Source organism: Chiroxiphia lanceolata, chromosome 6 (assembly GCF_009829145.1).
Source record: "Chiroxiphia lanceolata isolate bChiLan1 chromosome 6, bChiLan1.pri, whole genome shotgun sequence".
Lineage (NCBI taxonomy): Eukaryota > Metazoa > Chordata > Aves > Passeriformes > Pipridae > Chiroxiphia > Chiroxiphia lanceolata.
This window is the reverse complement of record NC_045642.1, coordinates 6,386,657-6,414,019: the sequence shown is the minus strand read 5'-3', so window position 1 is coordinate 6,414,019 and position 27,363 is coordinate 6,386,657. Positions and strand designations below refer to the sequence as shown.

The 27,363-nt window shown below is 37.7% G+C and overlaps 1 protein-coding gene across 3 annotated transcripts in view; it reads right to left on the bottom strand.

The window, feature by feature from the left end:
- METTL15 (methyltransferase like 15) overlaps positions 1–27,363 on the bottom strand; it is a 91,282-nt gene that overhangs the window by 63,811 nt on the left and 108 nt on the right. The window contains exons 1-2 of one of the 3 annotated variants that reach the window (XM_032690777.1): positions 27,091–27,215; positions 25,749–26,028 (exon numbers count right to left, since the gene is read on the bottom strand). In XM_032690777.1, the coding sequence (XP_032546668.1) occupies positions 25,749–26,012 (264 nt within the window). In that variant the 5' untranslated portion in view covers positions 26,013–26,028; positions 27,091–27,215. Of the gene's footprint in view, positions 1–25,748; positions 26,029–26,397; positions 27,069–27,090; positions 27,216–27,363 lie in introns of those variants that run through there. The other 2 variants (XM_032690776.1, XM_032690778.1) reach the window with 2 other exon arrangements.

Below are 27,363 nucleotides of genomic sequence, written 5' to 3'. Positions count from 1 at the left end.
GTCCCAATTAATTTACAATCTCCAAAACCTGAAGTTAACACTTGTGTTTCATGAACATGAAACTGTACATACATGCATCATATGCTGAAAAATGAAAACAGAAGCTGGGCAACAATTACCACGAAGCCCTAAAAGTTATTCTGCCCCGGTGCCTTAACATGGCAGGGTGTTAGTTCTATATAAGCCAGTAAAGCTATTTCTGGGACCAACATGACTTAAAGCATTCTCACAGTGCCAAAACCACGTACCTGTCACAGAAAATGGTTTTTAATTAACGGAAAATATCATGCTCTAATGCAAATGTTTTCATAAGAAACTGAATGAAAGGAAAAAAACCTGCTCTGTAGCAAAGTATTTTAAAAGAAAGCAAAAGTGTCAGGTTTGTGGTTTTTTCACACCAGTATCTGATCTAAACCTCATTTGCTGCTGAAGTTATTCACCAAAAGAAGGACATAAACTCCATTTCTCCTACCCTCTTTCTCCAGGTCACCTCCTAGGCATGCACAACTCAAGCCTAAGATCAAGATTTCCACAAACTGTTGATTTTTAATCAAATTATGTCAGTACAGATTATCCCCTAGAGCTCTCACAAGACAGGCACGTTAAAAGTATTGTTTAGATATGCTGAAAAGAGTAATTGAAAAGGCAAGTTAACCATATTTTGTATTCTTTCGTAATTTTTTCACACCACAGAAAAAAACCCCATATTTCTCCTAAAAGTTTACCATGTATTCAACATTTGCATCTCACAGCACGTGTCTTTAATGCACTACACAAATATTTTTCACACTACACCAGACAATCATCGTTTTATCTTTCCTAGATGGTCTGTGACCTTTTTCAAAGAAATTTTAAGACCAGTTTTTGCTGAGTATAGCAAAACATGTAAGATGAGCCTTCAAGATGTTATGTGAGACATATGCAGAAAATCTTTGTTCTGAGGCTCATCGCCTTTGAAGCCCCCTGTCACCATCTATTGGAGTGGTTTTGACAGATCATGTTTGTGACCAAATATAACAGAAAAGAGAAATTAAATTTAGGACTGTCTTTTCTTAACACACGTTCTGAACAACACAGGGCTAAAAAATTATAATAGCCAACAGAAAGATAAACTTTATTGTGTAAAAATTTCAAAGGCACGACATCGCCAGAGGTAAAAAGGAAGTAATTCCAAATCTCTTTACATAGAGTTTATTTCAGGTATCATTTTGCATTTTAAGTTACTCAGAATTATCTCTGAACAAACTATGATGGTCGTTGTGTGCAGCAAAGAAGATTCTATAGGACACAAGGAACTTGGAACCATACCCCTTAGGTCACTGTGAACATATTTAAGTAAGAATAAAAATGAAAAGCACTTCCTTAAAAACTTATGAAAATTAACATTTGCAAACAAACAAACTCCCAAACCTATTCGCTGCAGTGCCAGTGCAAAGTCACACACAGGTAAAGTCACTTACACCAGCTCAGTTACACAGAACAATCCAAAAGGTCGGTGTTGACTTTGGAACATCTTATTATGGAAACAAACAATCTATTTAAAAGAGACTAATGGAAGTAGGATCACTTTTCGTCTGAAAGACATATGGAGTCTTTTTCCTGTCAACTGAAGTTCATGGTTGGACTCAATTTACAACTCTGATCAGACTAACATGCTTAAAACCCCACAGCACGTAGAAATCTCACAAATGTTGTCCTGTCATTAGCTAAAAATTATCTAACTTTGCAACTCTATAAATAATAATTATTGACAACAGTCCTTCTGCGAATTAGACCATTATAGGAAAATAACAATGCAAATATATGCTCAATTTTTTTTGAGCATACCAGAGTAATAAATAAAAAAAATTCAACCAACCAATTAAAAAAAACCCCACAAACAAAACCAAAAAAAACCAAAACCCATGGTACTCTCCAGAAGAATAAAGTCTCTTTGAAAAATTATGTATTTTTATTTTTCATCTTTGGCTGAAGTGTAAATCCAAGATAACAAGTTGTACAAAGTTACCAATTCAACTACATTATGAATGAAAGCTGTTGTTAAGAGTAACTTATCCTCAACATCAAAAAATCTACTCATCCAAGCACTTTAAATAGTTTCCTCTTGGTAGTATTATTTCATATAATAATCCCTATTGATTAAGTAATGGTTATTTAAAAAAAAAAAAAGAAAACCACACAATACATTTTCAAATAAATTTCAAATATATTATTTTTCTACAAGAGGAAGTCAAAAGGCAGTCATCTGAGAATAATCTCCCATTTAGTTTTAACATTATTCATGCAATAAGCTTATTAACTTTTGTCCAGTAACCAACTCAGCAAATTCTCTTCTCTCCTTCTCTCTTTACTCCTTAATTTCATTCTTTGTAACTCATATTAAAAATAGTCTTCTGAATCTCACCATCCAAAGGTGAAAGTTTTAATTATACATGCGGAAACCCAAGGTAACACGGCATTTGTGATCTTTTTGGAAAGGTTAGCCCCCAAATATCACGAAGCACTATGTTTTCTTTGAAGTATGAAAAAGCAGTTCCATTTCATAAAAAAGTTAGCATGTAATTGGAGTCTTTGCCACAGTATGAACTCTGAAAAGACCACAATGTTTGTCCTGCCACCTTGGCCCTTTCATTTTCCACTTCCAGTTATTTCAGTTGTGCAAAATTTGCTTTAGGGTGTTTTATTTGTTTTTAACACACACACACACACACACACACACACTCTCCCCATGAAATTGGGCTGAAGAAAATCCGTATGATTAAGAGAATTAATTCTATTCTTTAGGATATTGAAGTTCAGCTGGTTCATAAATGAAACATTATATACTCTATGCTATTTCTCTTCACTTTTTAAAAAATAAAAATGCTTGTAAAGCAAAATTACACTGTGTTTTTCTTACTCAACAGGCTGAACACACAACACTGCACTCCAGTTCTGCTGTGTTACCACTTCAGAACTGTGGGCTTGGGGCACCCTCAGTAAAACACAGCATATTATCAGCTTTCCTTCTGGTATTAGTGAGCTCAGGCTACTTTACTTCAGCTCTAGGATCAGTATTTCTTTGAAAAGGTCACACCTGCCAACTATCTGCTTCCTGCTCAGGGCAGGAATGGTTCAGTACAACGCTGGAATGGGATGTGGAGCACGGGGTTGCCAAAGGGAACCTGTAATTTGGATACTTTTCACTTTGCAGGTGGTTGAACACCAGTTCATGTTAACCTTTCTGGGGGCATTTCCTTCCCTAACACAGACATGTCAAACTGGCAATGCCTCCTCTGGATGCTGAAAGAAGGTAGAATAAATGTTACAAATAAAGGAGGTTCTGCTCAGAAGGACAGACCACTGAGGGACTGTCACCAATGAAACAACACTGTGCTGCAGATCAGCACACCCCAAAAGGCCAAATGAATTCTGGTATGATGCCCCATATCTTGCACTGGATGCTAATTATGTCTGCTAATATTGTGAATTATTAAAAGAGTTGTCATGCCGTGTTGGACTCGATGACCTTAAAGGTCTTTTCCAATTGAAACGATTCTGATTCTACTATTTTTGCATGTCATGTTTTTGTATTGTGTTAATCAAGCAGACCTTGTTCCAGTCATTTGAAGATCTACAAGTATCCAAACAAATCACATCAATGGACATACGAACAGAGAGCTAAGTTAAAATATCACCAGAAATCGTGTTTCAGGATTAGACCACCAGCCTTGTTTACAATGCTTTTTAGAAAGGAAGTCAACTGTGCTGGATCAAACTTATATCAGAGCAATGTTTGCAGTATGGCAACAACACTATTAGTAAAGTTTATTCTTGCAATTCATGAATTCAATTATTGTTAAACTGTGGTAAGCTTATGTTCACTTAAGTCATATAACTGACAGTTTAAAGCAAATAAAAATATTTGATCCCAACATATTTCTGCCTCCTTTCTAGAAATTTTACATTGCATTTAGTGGAAATTATCTCTGCCTGAAGAGGGATAAGGTCAAGTGTAAAATGGCAAGGGAAGAAGAGACATGCTACCAAGAATGCAGGTTACATTAGTCCTCTTTTCATAAAATTAATATGGTATTTTTGGACCATGGTAGCATTCAGTCATGTATTTATGAAATACTAAAATATATTTCCAAATAATTAATTTTTTTAATTTTACATTAAAATACCTCAACATTACCTACAATTACTTAAAAAACTCCACTTTTGTAACTTTATAGTACATTTTACAGCAACTATTTTCCATATTGTCAAAAATCCCTATGGCTTTATTTATAAAGCAAGTGACTAATTGTAGCTAAAAACAGTCATTCTAAAACAAACAGCAAATAGATAGTACATTTTTCAGTATTTAGAAATGCAGTGCTACTAAACTTCATCGAGCAGAGAAGATTTAATGACCTCCAATACACCGTAACTGGAGATGCTCATTTTCTCATCTAGTATGCAGATACAATACACTAATACATAATTAAAGAACAGACAGTTACTGATTTATATTTATGTGAGATCAGCTTTACAAAAAGGAACATACTTCAGACTCACAGGCAATTAAAACCAGATTGATTTCCTACCACAACTATGAGTTGGAACTCCTAGTGAGAACAGCATGACTTATACTTTACTTCTGTACTCTTTATTACATTAATACAGCAATCAAAATATAATACAGACCCTCAGAAAAATCCTGTCATTCACCACTGACAAAAATAATGAGCTTAGAAACCTTATAGGTTTTCATATAACCCACTGATTACAGAAGGCACCCAACTCTGCCCCTCAGAGCATAAAACTGAACACCAGGAATTCCCAGCCTCGAACACTGCAGATACTTTGACAGTAGTATAAGAAATCTTCATCAGCAGCATGTAATTATAGTAATAGTATAGTAATAAAATATGTTTAAGGTGTCTGCAGTGTGGACACAAGTCACTGAAAAACAACATGCATGCACAATCTGAGTATGAACAAGTGTCCCTTTACTTCCTTTTTAAGGCAAAAACATTCTCAGCTCTGTCACCCATGTACTTTAATAAAGAATGCCATGGTGTGGAAATCACAGACTACAATGGCATGACTAAGTTAAGCAATTTTTGGAGGGGAGGTCTTATTTTTTTTAAAAAAAATAAGATGTTCTTCTGTTAATTACAAAGAGAACAAACAAGTAGATTAAGAACATAATAAACTACATTTTACACAGAAGCTGTTAAACTAATTGGTTGCCTTTCAACACGACAGCACAGATACTATCATAAGCCAAAAGCTGGAAAGAGGCAACATACCAAACTTCCCTTTCTGATAATGCTCTTTGTTTACCAACTAAGTACTACCTGTGGCAGCACGTTCCAAAAGGAGGAGCTGGTTTGGCTCACCTCTGTTAGATCTTATTGGCTGAAACAAGAAGCATAGAGCGACTACATCTAACTTAATTACACAGATTAGATATACACAGGAGTTTAATCAACCAGTTCTAACACTGCATTAGTTGAAAACAAAACAAAGAGGACCAATGCTACTTAACATCCTACTGTCTGTGTAAAAAACTGCTTTAAAAATCCCTACAAATACATGGAAAATAAGAAAGCTTTTATTAGGAGAAGAAAAGAATATAAATACAGTAAACTTTCTTGCTCCCCTTTGTCTTTATTCATTGCCTGGAAACGAATTGTTTTACTCAGTTTTGTGTAGTGATGCTTGTATGCCACGAGCCTTCATTAGAGACCAAAGGAATTACCATTAGCAAAACTAACTTGCTTTATGAACTGTAAAGACATACAACACAGTTCTTTTCAAACGAACTTGTTATCTAACTCAAGATAACAGTAACAATTCCATGTAATTACAGATTAGCAGTCATCTCCCTCAGAGCAAAGCAATTAAACACATGTTTATCTTCAGACCTACAGTGCTTAGCTGAATCAACATGCACAACTAGATGTGAGTTTTGTAATTGTTAGCTTTATCCTGTATTTCCATCCAAAAAGCTACTTGCACAAGAAAAGAAAAATTAAAAAGCAATTATAATTTTGAATCCTCTCTTCCACGGGAAGAATCTGAGCCACCAAGTGTGGTCTGATACATGTTAGACATTCAATTGTTCAAACAGGATAGAGGACTAAAAATAAAAGGTTATCTTACTGGTATAAGACATTTTTTCCAATGAACTCTTACATAATTCCTTATGTTGTTAAGCTTATTATTATATGTTTTGAATACATTATCCACGCAGCATCCTCATCCAGGCTGTTACTCAGTTACTCTGCCTATACAAACAAGGTACAAATGTGAGCACAAAAGAGGTGTTGCAGACCAATCTGAATTGTCTTCCATTTTCTTCCAATGAGTGGAATCATTTAAGAATAGTAATATCTACTCTAAATACCATAGGTTTGTCATCGTCCTAAAAATCACTATATGGAAAAGTTAAATGCCTTAATGCAAACTCTAGCACCATTACTCCCTTTCTGTCCAAATCTATGACAAATCATTCACCATCTTATACGTGTTATTCAGTGGCAAGTAAAATGACAACACACAGGGGAGGGCGACAGCACAACCTGGAATGACCAACAGCTCAAAAATTGTACCAAAATTCATGCCAAAAATGGCAAAGTCAAGCACTACTGATGAAACAGGGAGGAGGGCAGGGAGATCACAAAAATCATTTCAGTGCAGTTGAACAAGTGTAAAAGCAAATTAGAACTTTAATAAAGGTTCATTGAATAAAAACATCCAAATCAGCCATGTAAGCTCTTGTAAAAGCAATGCAGAAGACAGGCATGTCTGTCACTACAGCAATAGTGACTTTAAATTTACACATGAAACTTATTTTCCATAAAAATAATGTACATGTCCGCTTTTCTTGGAAGTATTATATTTTATATCTGTTTTCTGTACGTCACTGAGGAATGGAATAATGTCCACAAGGATCTGAAATATATGCTTCATTGAGCCCATTTTGACAAACTCCTACATACTGAAACTTCAGCTGACCATGTTAATCAGCATTTTCTGTCACACGCATTTGGCAAAAAATGGCTGTGCAAGACTTTAAAATTCCATTAAAAACAACCTACTTCAAAAAGAGCAGGTTTTTTCCTATGCTCCAATCCTATTCTGCTTCCTAAAAGAAGCCGAAGTATAAATTTTAGCAACAGAAAATAGTCTGAAGGTTAATTTTAATACAATGCCTCCTCTACAGACATTTTCTCCAGAAAGCACTAAATAACATTTAATTTCAAAATACTCAAAAATACTAAAGGACCTGCTTCCTGTTGCTATGTTTAATGGTCTTCAGGTTTAAAATTAAACAAACTAGAGGATATCATGACAAAATGCAGGATATGAAAATACAAAGATCCTCTAGAAAATCCAGGCAATTTGATACAGCTTCTGTTGAAAAAACCAGGGAAAATAACTAATTTTGAAACTTATATAAGAACAAAGAGTGCAAATTTTCATATTACAGTAACACAGAGAACAGGTCCTGTTTGATGAAGAGACAGCACTGACACAGGCACTGAAAATTTAAGTATCACGTGTGGAACAGACCAGTAACTAACAGGGAAGCACAAATACATTATCCAAGTATTCTGGTCAAGATGCTTAGGCATTTTATATTCCTTAAACTAAGAATATAAACATAAGTAAAAGTAAACGAATATAAATGTAAAAAAGGACATCGCTAAACATAACAATGTAAACTCCTAAAATATCATCACATACAGGATCACAAAAAACCCCACACACTACACAAAAGCTAATTATCAACCAATTATGAATAAAATTCAGACATTGAAAGCACTGAATTCAACAGGTATTTGCACCAAAACTTTTCAGCGGAGGAATGTGTTGAGTGTGACCAATAAAATTAAGAAAAAAAAGACAGCAAAATATATTTACCAAGTAAATTTGTTTGAAAAGGAACATTATTTTTAGCACTTCTGCTCTTTCAGCATTAACATTTGCTCTAATTAACCTCAGCCACGAAAACCTAGTAGGTTCCAGGAATGAGATTTCATGGTTGCTTCCAAAAGGAATCAAAAAGAACATGTTCCATGAATGCCACACAGGCCACCAGGACTGCAAAGGAATCAGAGAGACTCCTAAGCTTTCAAAACCCCCAAAAATGTCAATTTTCATGGATTCGAATTTAAAAAAAACTTCCAATTTTCATTTTCATTCTCCATTTCCATGTTCATTGATGTAAACATAAGAGTATGAACCCATGGTTGGAGGTGATCAGTAATTTCTTAGTACACACACTACAGGAATCCAGTTTGCATACACTAAGTCAGGGGTACCTTTGTCCCCAGTAATGCAGAATCCCTGAGCAAAACAGCTGCCATTACAAAAATGTATAATTATTGACAAACTTTTGCTCACAATGTATTTAATCAATATTATCATATAAATATTTGCTGTGGTTTAGGAATGGTATTCCCCAATTCAGTGCCCCCACCAAGACTCTCCAAAATCACACCATTCTCTCTCATTCCTCCTTCCTGCTGTGGCAGGATGGGGTGGAGAACTGGAGGCAAAAAAAGGTAAAGATCACGGGTTGAGATAAGAACAATTTACTGGAAATAGCAAAGAGATATGAAGACAAACAGTAACAGCAACAATATTAAAAACAAAAGGAATAAGGAAAGATATCATTCAGGTGGACAAACGGCCCTGCCAATAGACAACACAGGATGGCTCTCCCCACCACACCTTCCCCACCCAAAGGAAGAGAGAGTCCCTTCCCCCAGTCAGGTGGGATGGAATAACCTCTGGATCCTGGCCACACCCTCTCCCAGCTACTGCAAAAATGAATCCTGTCCTGCCTGGAACCGGGACAATGTTTTTAAACTTGGTTTGATATGGTGACCAGTAACTGTGAGCTCTTTCTGCTAAAATAACACTATGGGTATAGATTTCTTTTGGTAAGAGTCACTGCTTTACACAACTTTTAAAACTCGCTTACAAATAATTGCCTGGTTATTTTTGATAACTTGACCCTTGTATTCCACATTTTTGTTCTCAGTATTATATATTTTAATACACTAATCAAATAGAAAACCCTAAGGCAAGTAACCTGACTTGCTGAGAAGAAAATAAAGATATTCCTAAACCACACAGGTAAATTCTATACAGAACCATAAAAAGCACAGGACTAAGAATATGTTTCAAAGTGTACTTATTGGACTGTTTGTTAAATTATTTTAACTATTACAACCTCTGAAACTATTTCAGAGACAGGCCAACAAGACAGAATTTTTATATAACGTTTGCTGAAATGAAGTCTTAAGTCTCTAATTATTCCCTTTACTAGCAGATAAGAGACTAACACTTCCAAGGCTGGTATTACTGATGCCATTTAATGATTTTAACTTGTTTCCTTACCTGCCTGGAAGAATGAACTAATCTGGTAGAAATTTTGTGCCACATTTGTTGCAATCCATCTCCATCCACAGCGAGGCAAAACCACTGGCTGAACACATCAGTGTACACAGAACACAACTTCCAAATATTTCATTTAAGTGAAATATTCACTAAGTGTTTTATCACCATTATTTGCTCGTGTTATGAAGAGAGCATTGTCCCACACAATTCAAAAGGGATGATTTATTTATTAGTGTATGTTAACAGTCCTGAACAGTTCCTCTACCTAAAGTAAACGAAAATCTCACTACTGGTGAGATTTTCCAGACTTTTGTACTGAGAGCCTATTAATAGGTGAGAAATCTCATTTCTTCATCTTCAGTACTTCAACTTAGAATGGACTGATTGTGTCCAGCAATTACCTAATCCAAAGAATTTTGAAGTGCTAAAACCTAAAAATGTATGTGAAATGATGTGTGAAAAATGGGATGAGAAAAAATAGGAAACTATCACCACTTTTAACTCTATAACCAGGATTATATGATTAATATTTTACAAAGTAGTTAGATCACACAACTTTATCATCAAAGCTACTGCTGCTGTTACTGTACAAACCAGAACACAACAGTTCCCAAATTACTAAGTTTAAAATCCAAGTTAGAGGTCTCCACCACAGAAATCTTTTCTTAAATCTTCTGCATAGAACAAGAAAAGTTTAGAAGAAATGGAAGATGTTTATCTGATTTTATGTCATCTAGAAACTGGATACCTCCAAGTAGAAGTTTATTTTCCTTGGTAAGAAGGCGAAAAGGCAGGTGAAAGCTTTGCTTTAAATTTTCACTGCTTCTTTCAAATTGAAAGAGATGCTTTGAAACACGCTGCATTTTACTCTTCAAGAATTAATTTTATTGCTAGTTCCTAGTATAAATATTATGTTGTTGACCATATTGAAAACATCTGAGCATCACCACAAACTAATGAAATAGAACAAATGCCTACATGAAAAAGTTGTAGCCAAAAACCTATATAAAAATGTAGGTTTTTAGTTTTAAATAAAATGCAAAATCAAGTCAATAGATACTTTGATGGAGAAAAAGACTCCAAGTGGGGATAAAGGAAGAACTCTTAGAAAAGGAGAGGAACTGGATAAAACCAAGATAAAGACAACAAAGAAAATAAGCATGAAGGAGGAAATCCTTTAGAAAGGAAGGAGGCTGAAAATTAACTGCACCAGTAAGCCTTGCATTCCAAGGAGAAAGTCTGATGTGCGGGAAATCTACAGTCCAGAAAAACAATAAAATCACATTCAAAGAACAAATTTCAGAGCTAACTGAGTGATCACTTCAGGAGGGAACAGAACACATTCCATCACTGCTGCTTTATATGAGACTGGGCTTAGATGAGGACAAGGAAATAGGAAATGTGGGAAAGGAGTCTCTTAGGACACATCTCCCTGGTCCAATAAAACATCCGAAGGCTCCAGCAGTTTTCTGTGGAGGACTATTAACATTGCTTTTATACAGTTGTAGCAGATGGTATGATTCACTTATCTCAAAATACAAGAGCTCAGGGAACTTGATGATATTATCAAGCATCAAGTGAGAACAAATAAAAAAGTGCCTTTCATGCAAATATTGAAACTATGGCTATCATGTTGTGGGGAGAGGTCTAATATTTAACACAATTTTTAGAGAGTAACACTTGGAAAAACAGAATGCCAGTGATACTGCAGGAATACAACCCTCAACTTTCCCCTTGCAAGGATGTCCTTAAACTACAGTTGTCAGCTAAAGGCAGAAAACAAGAATTCTCTCCCTTCCCCTTCTTTTAGGCTTCCATTAGCACCTGCTGTTGGGCACTGCCAGAGATGGGACAACTGGTCAGATATACTTCTGATGTGAACCAGTGCTGTATTACTGATGGCCTCATGATTTAGCAATATTTTTATATCTAAAGAGCTTTATTGAGAAGAAAAACTGTCCAAGAGAAAAACAATGCATAATCAAAAAATCTTCTACTTCCTCTAATCTCTGGAAAGACATTTGTTCAGCATCCCAGCTTCAGTATTCATCACAAAAGGAAGTAGCATAGACCTTTCTCCAAGTTCAAAAATACTGTCTCAAGAGATTTTTGGAAATAAGATTTAGAAATAAGAAACTCAGTTGCAACCATCCATTCATGTTTTCACTCCTCTGTTCTCAGTGGGAGCAAGCAGGACTCCTGCACAAAGGCAGCAATGGGGTTTTTTTTAATAATGCAAATGACAAAAAACCCTGAAACTCTGCTTTTCTCCCAATACCTTATGGTTGTTTCATTTTCCTTAATGAGACAGCTTCAAGACATGTCCTGTTCTCCCATCTCCCCTATATTGCTCTGCCTCCTCAAGCTGCATCATGGAAAGAAACACATGCACAAAGGAACTGAAGAACAGGAAAAGAAAGGTTTCCAAAGATATTGGAAACCACTGCCATCATCTGGAGATGGTGGGCAGGCATTAGGATAAAGAAAAGCCATTTAGTGTTATAAAACAGGCCACAACACAAGCTGAACATTAGAAGTGAAAACTAGTAAAACTGAAAATGTAATCTGCAAGTCAACACCAAAAAATATATTTAAGTTCGATTTTTAAGAAGTTCTGAATAACACTTTAAAAAGTATTGGAATAGTGAAAAAACATTCACCAGTACTAACAGGAAGTTTTTAATGAAGAAAACTTTAAAAAAAATCCTCAAAGGACTCTAAACACTTGTAAATGTACAGGCATGGTAAAAAGCATAATTATTGAATATGTGACCTAACATGGGGAAAAAATTCAAACTGAGTACTATAAAAATCATAAAGAGGATAGTAAAAGATAATAGCAATGGCAGGTCTGTTCAACAGAAACAAGATCTTAAACCACACAAATTTTAACGGCAAAGAACAATTAATCTAAGTTGCTAAAAACAAAATACTTCAGTGGGATGTCAAGCAGTAACACAAAGCTGACAACTGTGCTTTAATTAAATTTGAGACTGTTACCAATTAGTTAGTCTACAGCACTACAGGCTTCATGCTGCCTATGACTCAGTGCACTGACTCATCCAGTAAAACTTTTCTTACAGAAGAACTATCCAGGCACCCACAAGGATGCAAGATCAAAAGGGAAGCAGTTACATTGACCTTCTTAGCAAAAGTCTTGTTTTAAATTTAGATGACCAAAAGTATATACTGACACAACTGCTCAAATAGTTTTTTTGAAGGAGAGAGTTTCAGGAGCACTGTCTTAACTCCATTTCAGATAAACATCTCAAAAAATCAAAATGCAAGTAATGTTTTGTACAGTTTGAAACTGAGGAAGCAGCTTTTAAATCTGCTTCTTTATAAGCTGCTCAAGTAGTATTATTTATTATTAATAAAAATATCTACAATTTTTCATTGAAAAATCCTGTTTTCTTCCACTTAAGAGTCCAGGTTGATTTTAACAATTGGAGGCTGAAATTGTGTTAGAAATAAGGTCTTCAGTTGATGGGAAGAGCTGGGACAGCGTGACAAAACATCTATCAGCCATCTCCCTCTTTTGAGAAAAAGTATGTTTGGTTAGATTTTTAAATGATAACATTTCTACATTGCACTAAGCAGTAATGGCATTTTCAAGTTCTGAAATGAAGATAAGAGGAGGGTAATCCTGGATGAAAGACTCTTCTATTGATAGCCTCATGGACCTCCAAAAACATGTTAATCCTAAAAGTAAGACTTCTCTCTCCATTGTTCTTTCTGAATGCCCAGGCTATGATGCCCAAGCTTCCAAGCCAGAATCTTGAAGAAGGAAAGTTGTCTCTCTTGCTCTCTCAGCCTGATGGTGCCATCACAGAGAGAGCAATCAGAGACGAGTGGGTGACAGATGTTCAGACTCAAGACAGGCAACCTGTTGTGAAGCCCTTCAGTTCATCTGTACCAGCTGATGTAAACAGCTCATTGTTTTCCAAAACAACTGTCTGCTCACTGCATCTGGTCCTGTACTCACAGGTTCCTTCAGCTTGCTTATTCACCTGAAAACAAAGTGCAAGTAAATTGACTGTTTTGGTGTGAGCTCACGCTAAGGCTGCAAAACCAGAAGAGCAACAGGAAGCAAGAATGTATATCCAGAGAGCAGCACGTGCAGTGCAGCTGGAGATCTGTTAAGTGTTAACAGATAAGAACTCAAGAGTTGTATTTTAGGCCTGTAGGAAAGGGTGGAACAGGTAATGCTCCTGAGGGTTAACACGAGCATGAATGCTGCAGTTAAGAGTTATTCTTAAATTAAAGCAAGTTTTCCCCAGAACTTACACTAGGATCTACAAATCTCTGTATAAACATTAATTTTTACCAATTGAAAAAGCTGTAACTTCACTGGGAACAGGCACAAGTCATCTCCTTCACACAGCAAAGTCAGAGAATGACAATCTATCAAAGGCTGGTAGCAAGACTATGGTTGCACAAGATGTTTAGTGTAGGAGGAATTAGGCACTATTTTCTCATGAGTGTTTTCCTTCTTGCACTTCATTTCTCTCAGCACAGGGGCTTACTGGGTACTTCATAAGCCACTTAAACTTAGCAGCATGGCACAGAAAACTAATACAGAAAAAGAAACTGTAGTTTTCTGCCATATTGGTGTTTGACTGATTTTCAGAAGTCAGGGAGGGATGGGAGCTTACACAGATGGTGATACGTGGGGGGCAGGGAAGGTGGACTTGCCCCCTTCAGTGGCAGCACGACACTTCACTGGCTTATCTGTTCAGCTTGGCTCTTCCAGCAAAATCCTGAAGGAATGAATCAATCACTTCCATTTCAGTTTCCTTTCCAAAAGTGAAGCGACACCAGAAATCGCAATATCCGACATAAACTGAGAAATGCACTCAGCTGAAAGAGGGTCACTGGAACCTCTGCCACCCAGCTCCTGGGAGCCTCAGGAGGTCACTGCACCAAGCAGGTAGGTCAGTCACAGTATTGGGTTTTCTGTCTGTAAGACTCTGGAACACTAGATCTGCTTCCCAGACACGCTGTGACTTCAACGACTGCAAGTGGACGTCACTCCAATGTGTTGCAAAGCTCTAAATCAAAATGCTAACCTCTTCAAAAAAGCAGGAAAAGGGGTATTTCCACTTGGGTGTCCAAAGCATAATTTTGGTATTGTTGCCTTTAAGTTCTGCACATGCTTTTGTACTGCTTTATAACAGAGCTGTAAAGATCAACTCTGTGTAATGCTTTTGAATTAACTAATCTCTGAAGGTAATCTGTGAAGAATTCAAATGTTGAAGGGATATAATTCAAGAGACAAAAATCTGAATTCAAAGCAGAGTCTGAATAGTGAACAGTGGATAAGACATGACCATGTACAAGAATAAAACAAAATATTTAGCTCATTTCCCCAGCACTCTCTGGTTGTGTCTACCTCAACAGGCCAGTGGAAGACCCTCAAAGGGCAGACCCACCATTCTGTCCAAGTCCCTGCCCACATGCTATCAGGATTTACTTCAGACCATTTCCCAAGGTAATTTTCTCTTTTTAGGAGCTCCCCTAGATAATAGTTTGCTTATAAATTCCATGCCAGCAGAGGTCTGCTGAACAATTACACATGTACAAAATTCTTCAGTTTAAAAAAGATAAATCCTCTCTATTCAAACAAAATATGCACTATGTACGCTCACTTCCAAATTTGCAATAACAATATTGCTGGTTTTAGAGAATGGCATCTATCAAAACTTAAACTACTTAATCAGATCATATTTATGGAACTATTCTAAATCTATTTTTGCTAAAGCAACAATATTGATTAGAAGATTTATCCATTGGAGATCTTTTTTGTCCATGGTGTTAGCATTTCAGTCTCCAAAAGGAGAAAACAAAGTTTCTATGAAACTTTCTCCTCTTCTGCTCTGCTAGAAGTGACATCTGTTGAAAGAACATAACTGACAGCTGAAAGATGTGGAGCTTCTCAAAGCCACTTAACAAGGACTTCAGACTAAATCTTGAAAATCAAAGTCACAGAAGCACAGAATATGATGAGTTGGAAGAGACACAAAAGAATAATTGAGTCCAACTCCTGGCCCTGCACAGGACCATCCCCAAGTCACACCATGTCCCTGAGAGTATCATTCAAATGCTTCTTGAACTCTGTCAGGCTTGGTGCTGTGACCATTGCCCTGGGGAGCCTGTTCAGTGCCCGACCACCCTCTGGGGGAAGAACCTTCTTCTAATATTTAACCTAAACCTGCCCTGACACAACTTCAGGCCGTTCCCTCAAGTCCCGTCACGGGTCGCGACAGAGACCTGTCCCTCCTCTGCCCCTCACAAGGAAGTTGTAACTGCAATGAGGTCTCCCCTCAGTCTCCTCCAGGCTGAACACACCAAGTGCCCTCAGCTGCTCCTCACATGGCTTCCCCTCAAGGCCCTTCACCATCCTCATTGCCCTCCTTTGGACACTCTCCAATAGCTTAATATCTTCCTTATATTGCAGACACCAAAATTGACACAATGTTCAAGGTGAGGCCGCCCCAGGGCAGAGCAGAGCAGGACAATCCCCTCCCTCACCCCACTGGAGATGCTTTGCCTGATGCCCCCCAGAACACAGTTGGCCATCCTGGCTGCCAGGGCACTGATGATTCATGTTCAATTTGCCATCAAACAGGACCCTCAGGTCCCTTTCCTGGCACTGCTTTCCAGCATCTCATTCCCCAGTCTGTCCGTACATCTGGGGTTGCCCCATCCCAGGTGCAGAATTTGGCACTTTCCCTTGTTGAACTTCACACATTTGCTGATTGCCCAGTCCCCTCATTTGTCCAGGTCTCCCTGCAGGGACTCTCTGCCTTCCAGGGAGTCAACAGCTCCTCCCAGTTCTGTGTTGTCTACACACCCCTGATTAAGCCTAAAGCATGTATTTACAAATTTCCCTTACATTTCTCCATTCTAAGCACTGCTTCTTTGGTTGACTCAAGATGTGGCTTATAAATTGTTTATTGCACCTACCACTATGTCCTATCTAATGCAGAGAAAGGATTATATTTTAATCTTTATACAGCTACATAAGAATTTGTCCTCAATTCCTGTTAAATATACAAAAATTAAAATAGCATACATGTTTTACATGCCTGGCAAAAGGCGGGATATTTAAAATTATTTTAAATAAACGAGGTTTTTAAAAAACATTGGCACAGTGAGACAAGCTATGTAAGTTACTTGTGAGCTCGCAACAAAGATTTGTTAGTAGAGAAATCTACTTTTATAGAAATGTTGGGAAGGGTTCTAATATTTCTCTAAATGAATTAAGAAATTATACACGCTCAAAGTAGAGCTGAAAACATCATTAAAATGTAAGCTTTGCTGCTATTCACATGCAAATAAGAAAAATTATCCCAGAACTAAGAAATTAAGAGGTCAAAGAGACCAAGAGATTCTTGCATTTTTATATTACTGCAATTTAGTAAGAAGCAATATTTAGTCTTTAGCATGCTAATAACCTTTGCTCCCTCTTATGAGAATTCAAAATATTTTGCAAATACGTTCAGTTTCATAAGGTAAATCAGACATATCTGGTTTTAAACTAGAGTATATTAATTTTTAATAATTTTTTCAAAATTACTGCCTCACAGAAGGGAAAATATTATTACAAATCCAGCGAACCACACACTGTACACAGACACCTAGACACTCTAGAGTCCCTGCCTCCCATCCTGAAAAATTGCAATTTCATTTGCATTTTGTTACTTCTATGAGGAACTCCAAACATGAAAGAGGACTTCCTCTGCGCCTAGATTTTCTAATGCCATCTCAACTTCAATCAGTAACAAAATCCTGCCGTGTTGCAACATAAATTAACAACAAAAAAGAAATAAAAAAGTAACTTCTGGAAAATAAAAACATCTGTGGCGAGTAGTGGTCAAGGTTACCCAGCAGAGCAAAGCAGTTCCTCCAGGTTTCCCTGCAGTAAACTTGAAACCATTGAAAACATACACAAGATAAACCAGCTTTACAAATCTCTGGACCTAAGTACCAATAAGGTGATGCTGATGACACCACTGTGAAACATTTATGAGCAGCTACTGATCTATAGAGGCACAATTCCCATCCAAATCTTGCTCAGGTATCCAAGAGTGGAACTTGTCAGTGAAAATATTATAAAGGGATTAAAAGGTATTATGCCTGATGACATGACCTGCCAGAAAATAAAGACGACCAAGAAAGCCAAAACTCACAGCTCTACAGTTCACATTCCACCTGTGTAAAAAGCTGTCACACATAATTTAAAAAAATCAGGACTAATAGGCAAAACCTAACTGGACTAATTTTTTCCAGAAGTACTTTTGACAGTATATTAAATGATAAAAAAGTTGTTTACACGAAGACTAACAATCCACATCACAAAGAGAAACATAAATAAATAGTTAGCATTTTGTAGGAAAATAACCTTCTCAGATCACGTATTAAGTACAACATAAAAAGATTTTCCAGGACTGCTCAATTCAACAATTCAACATAATTCAACCATTATTACCCATTTTTCACATTCATCTCATTGGTACACTAACAGGATGCTATCAAAGTATACTAGTATACAGCTGAAATATCTGTAAAATCACTAAGTCTGCATATCCAAGAATTTCATTAACTTGTACTTTCTATCAACCATCTCTGCATCTTTTCACACAGAGGAGAAAAAAGGTTGCTACGAATATATTTTGAAGAATCCATCAGTCACAATCACTTAATGCCTCCAAATAATTTCCAATATATTTTCTTCACGAGGGTTCAATTTTCTGATTACAGCTAAGTATGAAACAACATATGAACACTTACGAACAATTTTTGTATTAAAACATAAAAAAAAAAAGGCGTTTTACCTCTTCTTCGTTATTGTTGCCTTCTTCACTCATTTTCTAAAGCCTCCTACCTTAATTTGTGATCCTGATTCCACAGAACATATTGGAATATTCCATCTGTAGACATCTACAGTGTATCTTAAAGCACACGACATCCTTCTCAGTCATCAACTGCAGCTCCTCCACAGAAGCCTGGCAAAAGTCCATTTGCTGGCAAACCACTCCAATCCTCACCCATCCAAAGCAGCCATGTCCCAGACCATCTCATGTATCCCAAGGGTCATTCCTTGCCTCGTGTGAAACCTGCCAGCCAAACACTGCACTTCATGGAGCTGAGTGAAACATCCAGAAAGATCTCTGGGAGCAACCCTTTTCAATGCAAGAGAACACAGATGAGCCCCTTCCCTCTTGGACAAGTGGTAAGAAAAGCAAACAAAAACCACCACCACCTGCTTTTAGACAGCTCTGCAGGCCTTGCTTCAGTATGCATTATTTACTTTACTCATTTTCCTAAGAGTAATGTTGTCCGGAATTAGATTTAATGACGTTATGACTCAAGCACACCATTATTAACATTTCCTTAGGAAATTAAAATTTCAATGTCTGAATGACTTCAGCTAATCACCAGACTCTGCAAGACAGAGACGGTTTCCTCAGCTACCTCAGAAGAAACTTCTTCCTTCAATTATAACTAAGATATTTAAGATGCAATGAAAATTTTACAAAGGCTCAACTGAAAATCTAATCCAGTTTTTAATATTTATGGTTACCCAACCCAAAAAAAGCCATGGACATGGTTTTGATAAGTCTTGGCTGCCAGGTGCCTCCAACAATTTGACACTAGATAACACAGTTTTTGATAAAGAGGGAGCCTGAAACAATATTAATTTATTTCAGTGCTTAAAGCACAATTATTAGAAAAGTATTTTCCCAAGGTGCTGAACACTAGCAAACACCCCTGGAATGAAGATGACATGCTCAGAAAATCTGAGAAAAAGAAAAAATATTAGGAAAAAAATCAGACTATGCACTTGCATAACTTCAGATACCCCTTTAAACACCAAATTTGGTAGTTTAAAGTTTTAATTGCCTCTTTATTCAGAAAAAGTCTGTGCAAAATTACTCACTACAGGATTAAACACAAAACAAGAAAACAAAAAGAACAAACCTGCAGATATTTTCCATACTCCAATTGCAATCTTCAATTGCTAGTAATACTTTTTGTGATCGAAAAAGTCTGTATTCCTGTTTGCAAACTCAAATTCAAATATTTAATAAGAAAGCTTAGCCAAAAGGCTGACTAAAGACACACAGTACTAGATGAGGAGGAAATGAGTAGCTACATATATTAATTATCACCCTTTCTGAGATCACAGGCTCGATCAAGTTAAAATTTAAAGGGCTTAGATTACTTTCTGGTGAATTTTATTAGTTTTCCCCAAGAGGTGCAAAGACTAATGCTGTCACAACAGAAAAGGAGAGCATATACAGCGTCATTACAAGCTGAGTCACCCAAAAGCACTGAATCTTGCTTTATTATAACACAGCATCTTAAGTAGTCTCCTGAAGCACTATCATTTGTTATGCAACAGAGTGACAAGAGCAAGCGAGCCCAGTATCACCATAAAACCAGATCTGGTGCATCTGCAGAGTCCTTCTCAGTGGGCAGACCCTGTTCCCTTGCTGGTCTCTGGATACAGCAGCTGCAGGTTTCCCTTTCTCTACTGCAACAGGGAAGGATGCAGATCAAGGTTGGTGAGAGCTCTTCTTCTTGTGGCTGCTGGTGACATTTAGGTACACCTGCAGAGAGCCACGGTGCAGGTGGGAGATGAGGAGGTCAGGCAGATGTCCATGAACCACCACCAGAAGGTTCTTCCCTGTGCAGCTGTAGCCATCAACTTACTCCTCCCCCCCTCCGAGTATTTCAGTTATTCTCTCTCGAAAGACCAAAATCTTGAAGGATAAAAAAAGCAAAATCTGAAGGGACTTCTTCACCATGCCTTGTTCATACCCTGCCATCATTCAGATGCAAGACACGGATATTTTTCATTTCCTGGTACCACAGTCTAATCAGTCAGCAGTACCAGCTTCAAAACAGAACACAGTTATGCAGCGCTCTCAAACAAATCACACGCGTTTTAAGTCTTCTGTCGTTAAGGAATTTAAGATCCCTGTATTTTTGGAAGACCCACTACAGAAGACAGCAGAACAAAAAGAGAATTGACAAGCATGACTGACTTTCTCCGCCTCCTCAACTGGCTGTTCAAGAGCAGACTCCTGTCTTGTTTTCTTCCCAGTCCCCTCCTTTTTTCTCTCATCTTGTGATGGAACTCACTCAGATGCAGATACTGTAGAACATATACAACATTTGTTGGCATTGCACTGTTAAATAATACTCCTTCTACCTTGTTACTTTTTATTTAGACTGCACCTCACAGCACAGAGCAGTCATAATTTAAGGAACTTAAGCAAATGGGGATTTTCCAAATCCACATGTAGACACTACCATCATAAAACAAGACAATATTACTATTTTAAATAATAATAAATATTTGAGGTACTGTCTTTCACATATCTTAATCAAAACTATTTTGAAAATATTTTCCATTTTTGTGCACTAACTTCAAATGCTAACTTCACCCAAAAAAATTCCCTCTTAAAGTATGATTTTAGCCAAATATTTTAATCAGCATTATCTGATGAGATTCCATTTAACTAGTTTCCTATAACACACCACCAAAAATGAATATACTTTCCATACATATGCACGCCACACACATTTATTACACATTTCCATACCCAGCTGTGATCTGGAGCCTGACTAGTCTCTTCCATAAATTCACAATATATGCAATCAGATAAGAGTGACTGAAAGAATACAAAGGAACTACATGATCAGCTGCAATAACTCTCAATATACCCCAGTAACACTCAAGTATCATGGAAAAAAAGTGTGTTCTGTAAATCCTAGAATATTGTTAGAATTTCTCTGTATTAGTTTATTGCCTCTTGCAAGTTCCTATATCTTTCTTTCTGTTTCACAACAATGGTTTATCTTTATCAATCACCGTATAAATCACTGTGCTGCTGACGCAGAAAAATTAGCCATAAAATTTGCATATGGAAAGATATTTTCAGCATTCTTCCCACAAAAAAAAACATAGCTGTTTCTACAAAAAAGAACACTTACAAATCACTTGCTTTATGTCACCTAATTAATTTTACAAGTCCAGTGAAAATAAGCTAAAACAATAAAAACTTTCACTATGTCCACGTGTGTCTTCTGCTTTTTCAAAACAAGTATTTCAGCATTTATCTCATGATGTAATTAATATGCCATTCCAAACTTGGTATTTTGGTTGCATCCTACAAAAAAAACCCAACTCATACAGCTTGAGAACTCGGAACTAATTTTTCCAGATCCCTTATCAATTCCTGTTTATTTTGGATACCCTGCAGAAAACTTCAATTTTGAGAGCCTCTAGTGTAAATGGGTCGTTCCAGTTATAAATTATTTGCAGATGGCTTTGGAGGTACTATGATAAGAACACTGGTCACCAGCATAGACCCGTAACTATTTATACACCACGATAATTGGAAACCTTTCTCACAAAACAGAAGTCCACTCTGCAGGATGCTGTACAGAGAAAGGTTATTTTTGCCTTAAAGAGCTTACACTCAGTATAAGGCAGAACGAGAATACTGACTCATGGACAGGAATATAAAGAAACTAAGACAGCAAGTTCTGAACAACAGACCCCACTTTTGCACACCAGCAGCCTTCCTCAGCTTCCTCCAAGTGTCACCTGTGACTTGACCAACTAGCTCTGCAGAGAAGGAAGGAAACAATTGTGCTCCAGCCCAACAACATCCAACAGCGGCAACAGAACCTTCAGGAGGTGAAAGGCCACTGTCTTCAGACTTCAACTGCAGAGCTCAAGCATCCCTTCCCTCACAACAGAACAATGTTTGACCATCAGCAATGTCTTATACCTCCTCCTGTTACTTTAGAAGGCCATGCTCATGATCTCAGCAGAAAAAGAATCATTTGATGTTGGGGTGGGTGAAAATAGTAACCATCCTGAAAACGAAGCAATATAGACCTGAAAGACTGAAAGGAGAGCTCATGGCAAAGCTGGATGTTTTCAAGAAATACCTGTCTCTTTCTAGAAACTAGATATCACACATTATTTCCAAGACAAGGATTGTCATTCCTTCAATGAATGCTGGGTAGCAAAAATTATCTAAATAATTTTATGGAGAATCAAAACCAAAATCTCCACAGTAAGTCCCAGCTAACTCAAGAAGATGTCAGACAAGATCTCCTTGGGGAAAATTAACTGCCTTATTTTTGTTTACACAAATTAACTTAATGAGAAAAAAAAATCACCTGATACTGTTTCTGATTAATCACTTAAACACTGGAGAAAAGGGAAAGGTCTCATTCATTCTTTCTCACCTCAAGTTTGACCCCCTATTATTACAGATACCTATAATTTACAGACACTAAAAAAATAAAAAAGGCCTCCAGAACTATCATAAACCAAATAATACTAGCAGAGTTTATGGTATCTCCACTCTAGTCTATTCTAGATCATATTTAATGCAAAACCATAGATGTCATCAGGTTACATATAATCTGAGTAGGGCACAATTTGCTTTTGTTCTAGTTGGAGTTTAAATATCATACACAGAAGTGTTTGTTGTGCTGGAGCACTGTCATTTCCTACAGCTTTGCAACTCATAAGAACCTTTAAGGTCCTCCTAAGAATAGTTAAAATTTCAGAGTTTCAGCCTCTGGCATTTATACTAGAAGTGACTGCTAATGAAACTCTTTTACATATCACTATAGCCATAATATGTGGAGGAGATCCACATGTCTAGTTAAAATGCCAGTGACTATGGCAAAAGAAAAAAAAAATGGGAAAAAGTAAGGGGAAAACTGGGAAAACATGCCTCTGGAGGTCTAAAGACACTGATTCTGAAAATACACTTGGTTCTTTAAGAGAACAGAGAAAACTCAATTGCCCGGAGAGCTGCAAAAACATCGGTTGGGTATTTGCAAAGAACACCATTGGACTGAAAAGATTAAAATGTAGTTTAATCAATACAGTAAACCTAAAGAGGAAATTACTTGCATGTGGATTTACTGCAACAGACTTTTCATTGAGAAGTGAGGTAGATCAGTAAAAACTAATTTGTAGCCTTTGCTTTAAAGACAGGACTACTACAGGGACTTTGTGAAACAAGGCAATAAAAGAAGATTCAGAGATAAGTGGAAATATTATTGCTAAAACTCCTGACAAACAGACTCCCCAAAGGAGACAGTCAACAAGAATATTCAGTAGGAGGGTACTAACATCTTTATCTCAGCTGTGACTCACTCTTAAGTAACATTTATTTTCTTAAGAACCCCTATAAGTAAAATGAAAACCCCATTCACTGACTATAACTATAAGGAGAATATCATCTTTCTGATTAGATTTTCTTTATATTGGCAACTCCTTCTATTAGGACACAACAAGAAATAGAGGCCCAAATCAGCTATTTTATAACAAAGAATATAACTGTGGCAAAGATGAGTAAAGGAAATTTTTATGCGTGTAGGAGAGAAGAAAGCAGAAAAACTAAATCCAAGATCAGAGCATTTCCTTCCCCACCCACAATAAAGTGTTTATGGACTTCCCTGTCATGACTATAACGTTAAAAATGTAAATTTATACGACAGTCCCAGTTGAGATCCATATTAACACCAACTGGTTACCACCACTCACGTCAGCGAGAAACTGTCTCAATCTGTGTTCAAAATTTCACTTATTCCAGCAAAATTCAGTTGACATATTGCATTCTTTTGCAGAAAGTGCTGAAAAAAAAATATATATATAAAAAGAAAAACGAGAGTGCTTAACAGTTTCCAGTTTCCTTTATTCTGAACAGGTTAGCAGTATTATAAATGCTTCTGTTTGAGGTAAACACACTTGGACTCTTTTACAGCAGTCATTAGTTGTTCACTACTAGCTTAGAAATCTGCAAAACCGTGGATACACAGATCCAAAAAAATCCCACCCCAATAATAAGCTATTTTACATTCATAAATATTTAAATTACCAAAAACTCTTCAGGGGCAATAATAGTTACTCTCCATAGTTTATAACCTCAAATAGTTTCTTTTGCAAGTTCTGTTGCCAAGAAAGTTGTTTGGTTTTTTTTTTTATATCAAAGATAGTTTAATGAACAGTCACTTCATCAGCCTCTTCTTATCTAAACAGAAACTTACACAACTGGAAAAAATACTTTACATACAGTGTCACAATTTCTCTGTCCATTTAGTGTGTGAAAATTTCACCATAGCTCTGACATAGAAATCTGAACTTGAAGTTCTTTATGTATTTGACTGATTTAAGTGTCTTCAACAGTAGGACACATACAAGGGCAATTTGTATGCTAATGTGTGTGCACACTATTTGCATTCTCACTGCTTCTTCAAACACTTAAAATACAAGGCAACACAACAAGACTTGACTGCAAATTTTTGATCACTGAATCCATCTCAAAATTGCTATATCACTTCACCACTGTTGGATGAGGCTGTTTTCAAATGAAAACAAGACCACACACTCTCTTTAAACTTTCTACTTATTTCAGTCTTTGTAGTAAAACCTCACATTGATAAGCCTAAATTAGTAAGATCCTATGAAGCTAACATAAGCACTAATATCACAGATGAAAGCATCCGAAATGTGAAAATTATTTAAGCATTTATATTGTATAAGAAATCCTTTCAACTTAACATTGTATTTATGATCACTCAGACAAAAAAAAAACCATTTCACTGTATCATTTTTCTGAAGGAAGCATGTAACAATATATCTAGACTGCACACAGTGTAGATATATCAACACAGCAGCATAGAGACTTGAGCTAACCCAGGTACCAAAAGCAAACTACTTACAGTACCATACCCAAATAAGACAGCTTGTAAAAGTTCCACACTAATGAGGCAAAACCCTTTTTGGTACCATACAGCCATTTTATAACTACAGTACCTCTACAGTGCTCCTCATGCAGTGTAAGCATTCCCTAAGGAAACACCTCCAACCATGGAAATAACTATCTCAGAACAAGGGATGATGATGATGATTTTTAAAATCCAAATACTACCTCTTGCACAAGAGGAAGAGAGCTTTACCCAAACTCATGACACAACCACCCCTGAGAATTCCCCACTACTGTGAGTAATGAACATGACCTTAGGAATACACAAGTGCAATTCAGAAAGACAAGCACAAAAGCAAGAGAGTATTCAAACACAACAGTTTGGACAAATACTGCTTATTTGGGGATTCAGGCATACATATAACAGAATTTTATTAGTCTGAATGCAGAGTCTTAATTTGAATTGCAAAACAATTTAGAACCTTTAAAAGATGCAACTGATCCTTAAAGAGCACCCCTTTATTCCTCTACACAAAAGTTATGCCTACGCTGCACAAATTTTTCTGCTGGACTGTTAGTGAATCACAAACATTAATTAATCACTTAACTCACCTGACCCGGCTGGGGGGATAAACAACTAAGAACCTCCTCCAGCATCACTGGTATATGCAGTCTTCCAAAGTTACTGTTTTCCATACCTCGAGGCAACTCTTCAGTTTTGCATTTCTGGACGGTTTGTTCCTTTAACTCACAGTCAGAAAACTTTTCTGATGAAATATAGATTCTTCTGGCCAAACTAGCCATGCTTACCGAGTTCAGTTTTAAGTTGTGGAGAAACAAACACTTGTAAACTTGGCAGAGGTACCGAGATAACATTTTGGAGTTGATCAACCTGGAAGAACGGTAGATGCTGGGAATTACTTTCAAACAAATACTTGAAACAGTGTATCTGTTTAAAAAACAAAGTGGAACTGCTATAAGTAAAGCAATCAACATACATTCCAAAATGGGCAGTTTTATAGGTATGTCATGTCAGCAAAATATGTTTTCAGAACTTTCAGTGCTATTTACCAATCAAGCATATTCAAGCAACCAGTAGATTATTTTCACTATTGAATTTTTGTTATGTGTTTTGCTTGCATTTACCTTGCCAGAGGCCTCAGATATTTTGCCTGCACAGATAAGAACATGCTGAGTAATCACCTCTGGAAAGTTATTCTCTCAATAATTTAAGCCTCAGCTGGGCAGTATTTCCACCTACCTTAAATTCGTTAGTGCACATCCCTCTAACCTTGCACAGACACCCAGAACTGAGGTTTTACAACAAAACACAGCGCTCCTACAGCAAACACACACATCACCATGGGATGCCGTGCTGGTTTTGGCTGGGGCAGAGTTAATTTTCTTCACATGGGGCTGTGCTTTGGATTTGTGCTGAACACAGCAGGGAGGAGACACAGCTGCTGCAGATGACCCAAACTGGCCAAGGGGATATTCCAGACCATATGACATCACGCTGAATTTATACAGTGCGTGGGGAGAAGGAGGTTTAACGTGATGGTTTGTCTTATCAAGTCACTGTTGCGCGTGAAGGGGCGCTGCTCTCCAGGAGAGGGCTGAGCACCTGCCTGCCCTTGCTGAATTGATTCCTCGCGTTGCTTTGCTTGTGTGCACAGCTTTCTCGTTCCCTATTAAACTACCTTTATCCCAAAATACGAGTTTTCCAGTTTTCAGCCTTCCCCCGCTCTCCCCGATCCCGTGGGTGGGGCAGCGAGCGCCTGCGAGGGCTTGGTTAAAGCAGGACAGGTGCGCACCACCATCCTCCTCCTCCTCACGCCGACCCACGCGGGTGCGAGCCCAGCCCGGTCTCGCCGGGGACACGCTCTGCCTACAGCCAACTCTATTCTGTCAGACCACGGGGACTTTGTTTCGTAGAAGCGAGCACAGAGCGTACTTTATTACGGTCTAAAGCGGCACTCGGGCACGACCGGAGGCAGAGCGGGGCTCGCACTGAGCCAGAAGGTGAAGGCAGAGGCGGCCGGAAAGCGTCAGCAGCCCGCAGCCCGGCCCACGCCAGCTCCGCGGCCGAAGGCTGTTCTCCCGCTCCCCGCCCGGGCCGGGCCAGCGTGACACGCGGACCGAGAGCCCCCCGCCCGTTGGTGGCCCCGCTGCCGTCCCCGCTCGCCCGGCCCGCTCCCTCCGGGCCGCGCGGCGCGCGCCGAGCTCG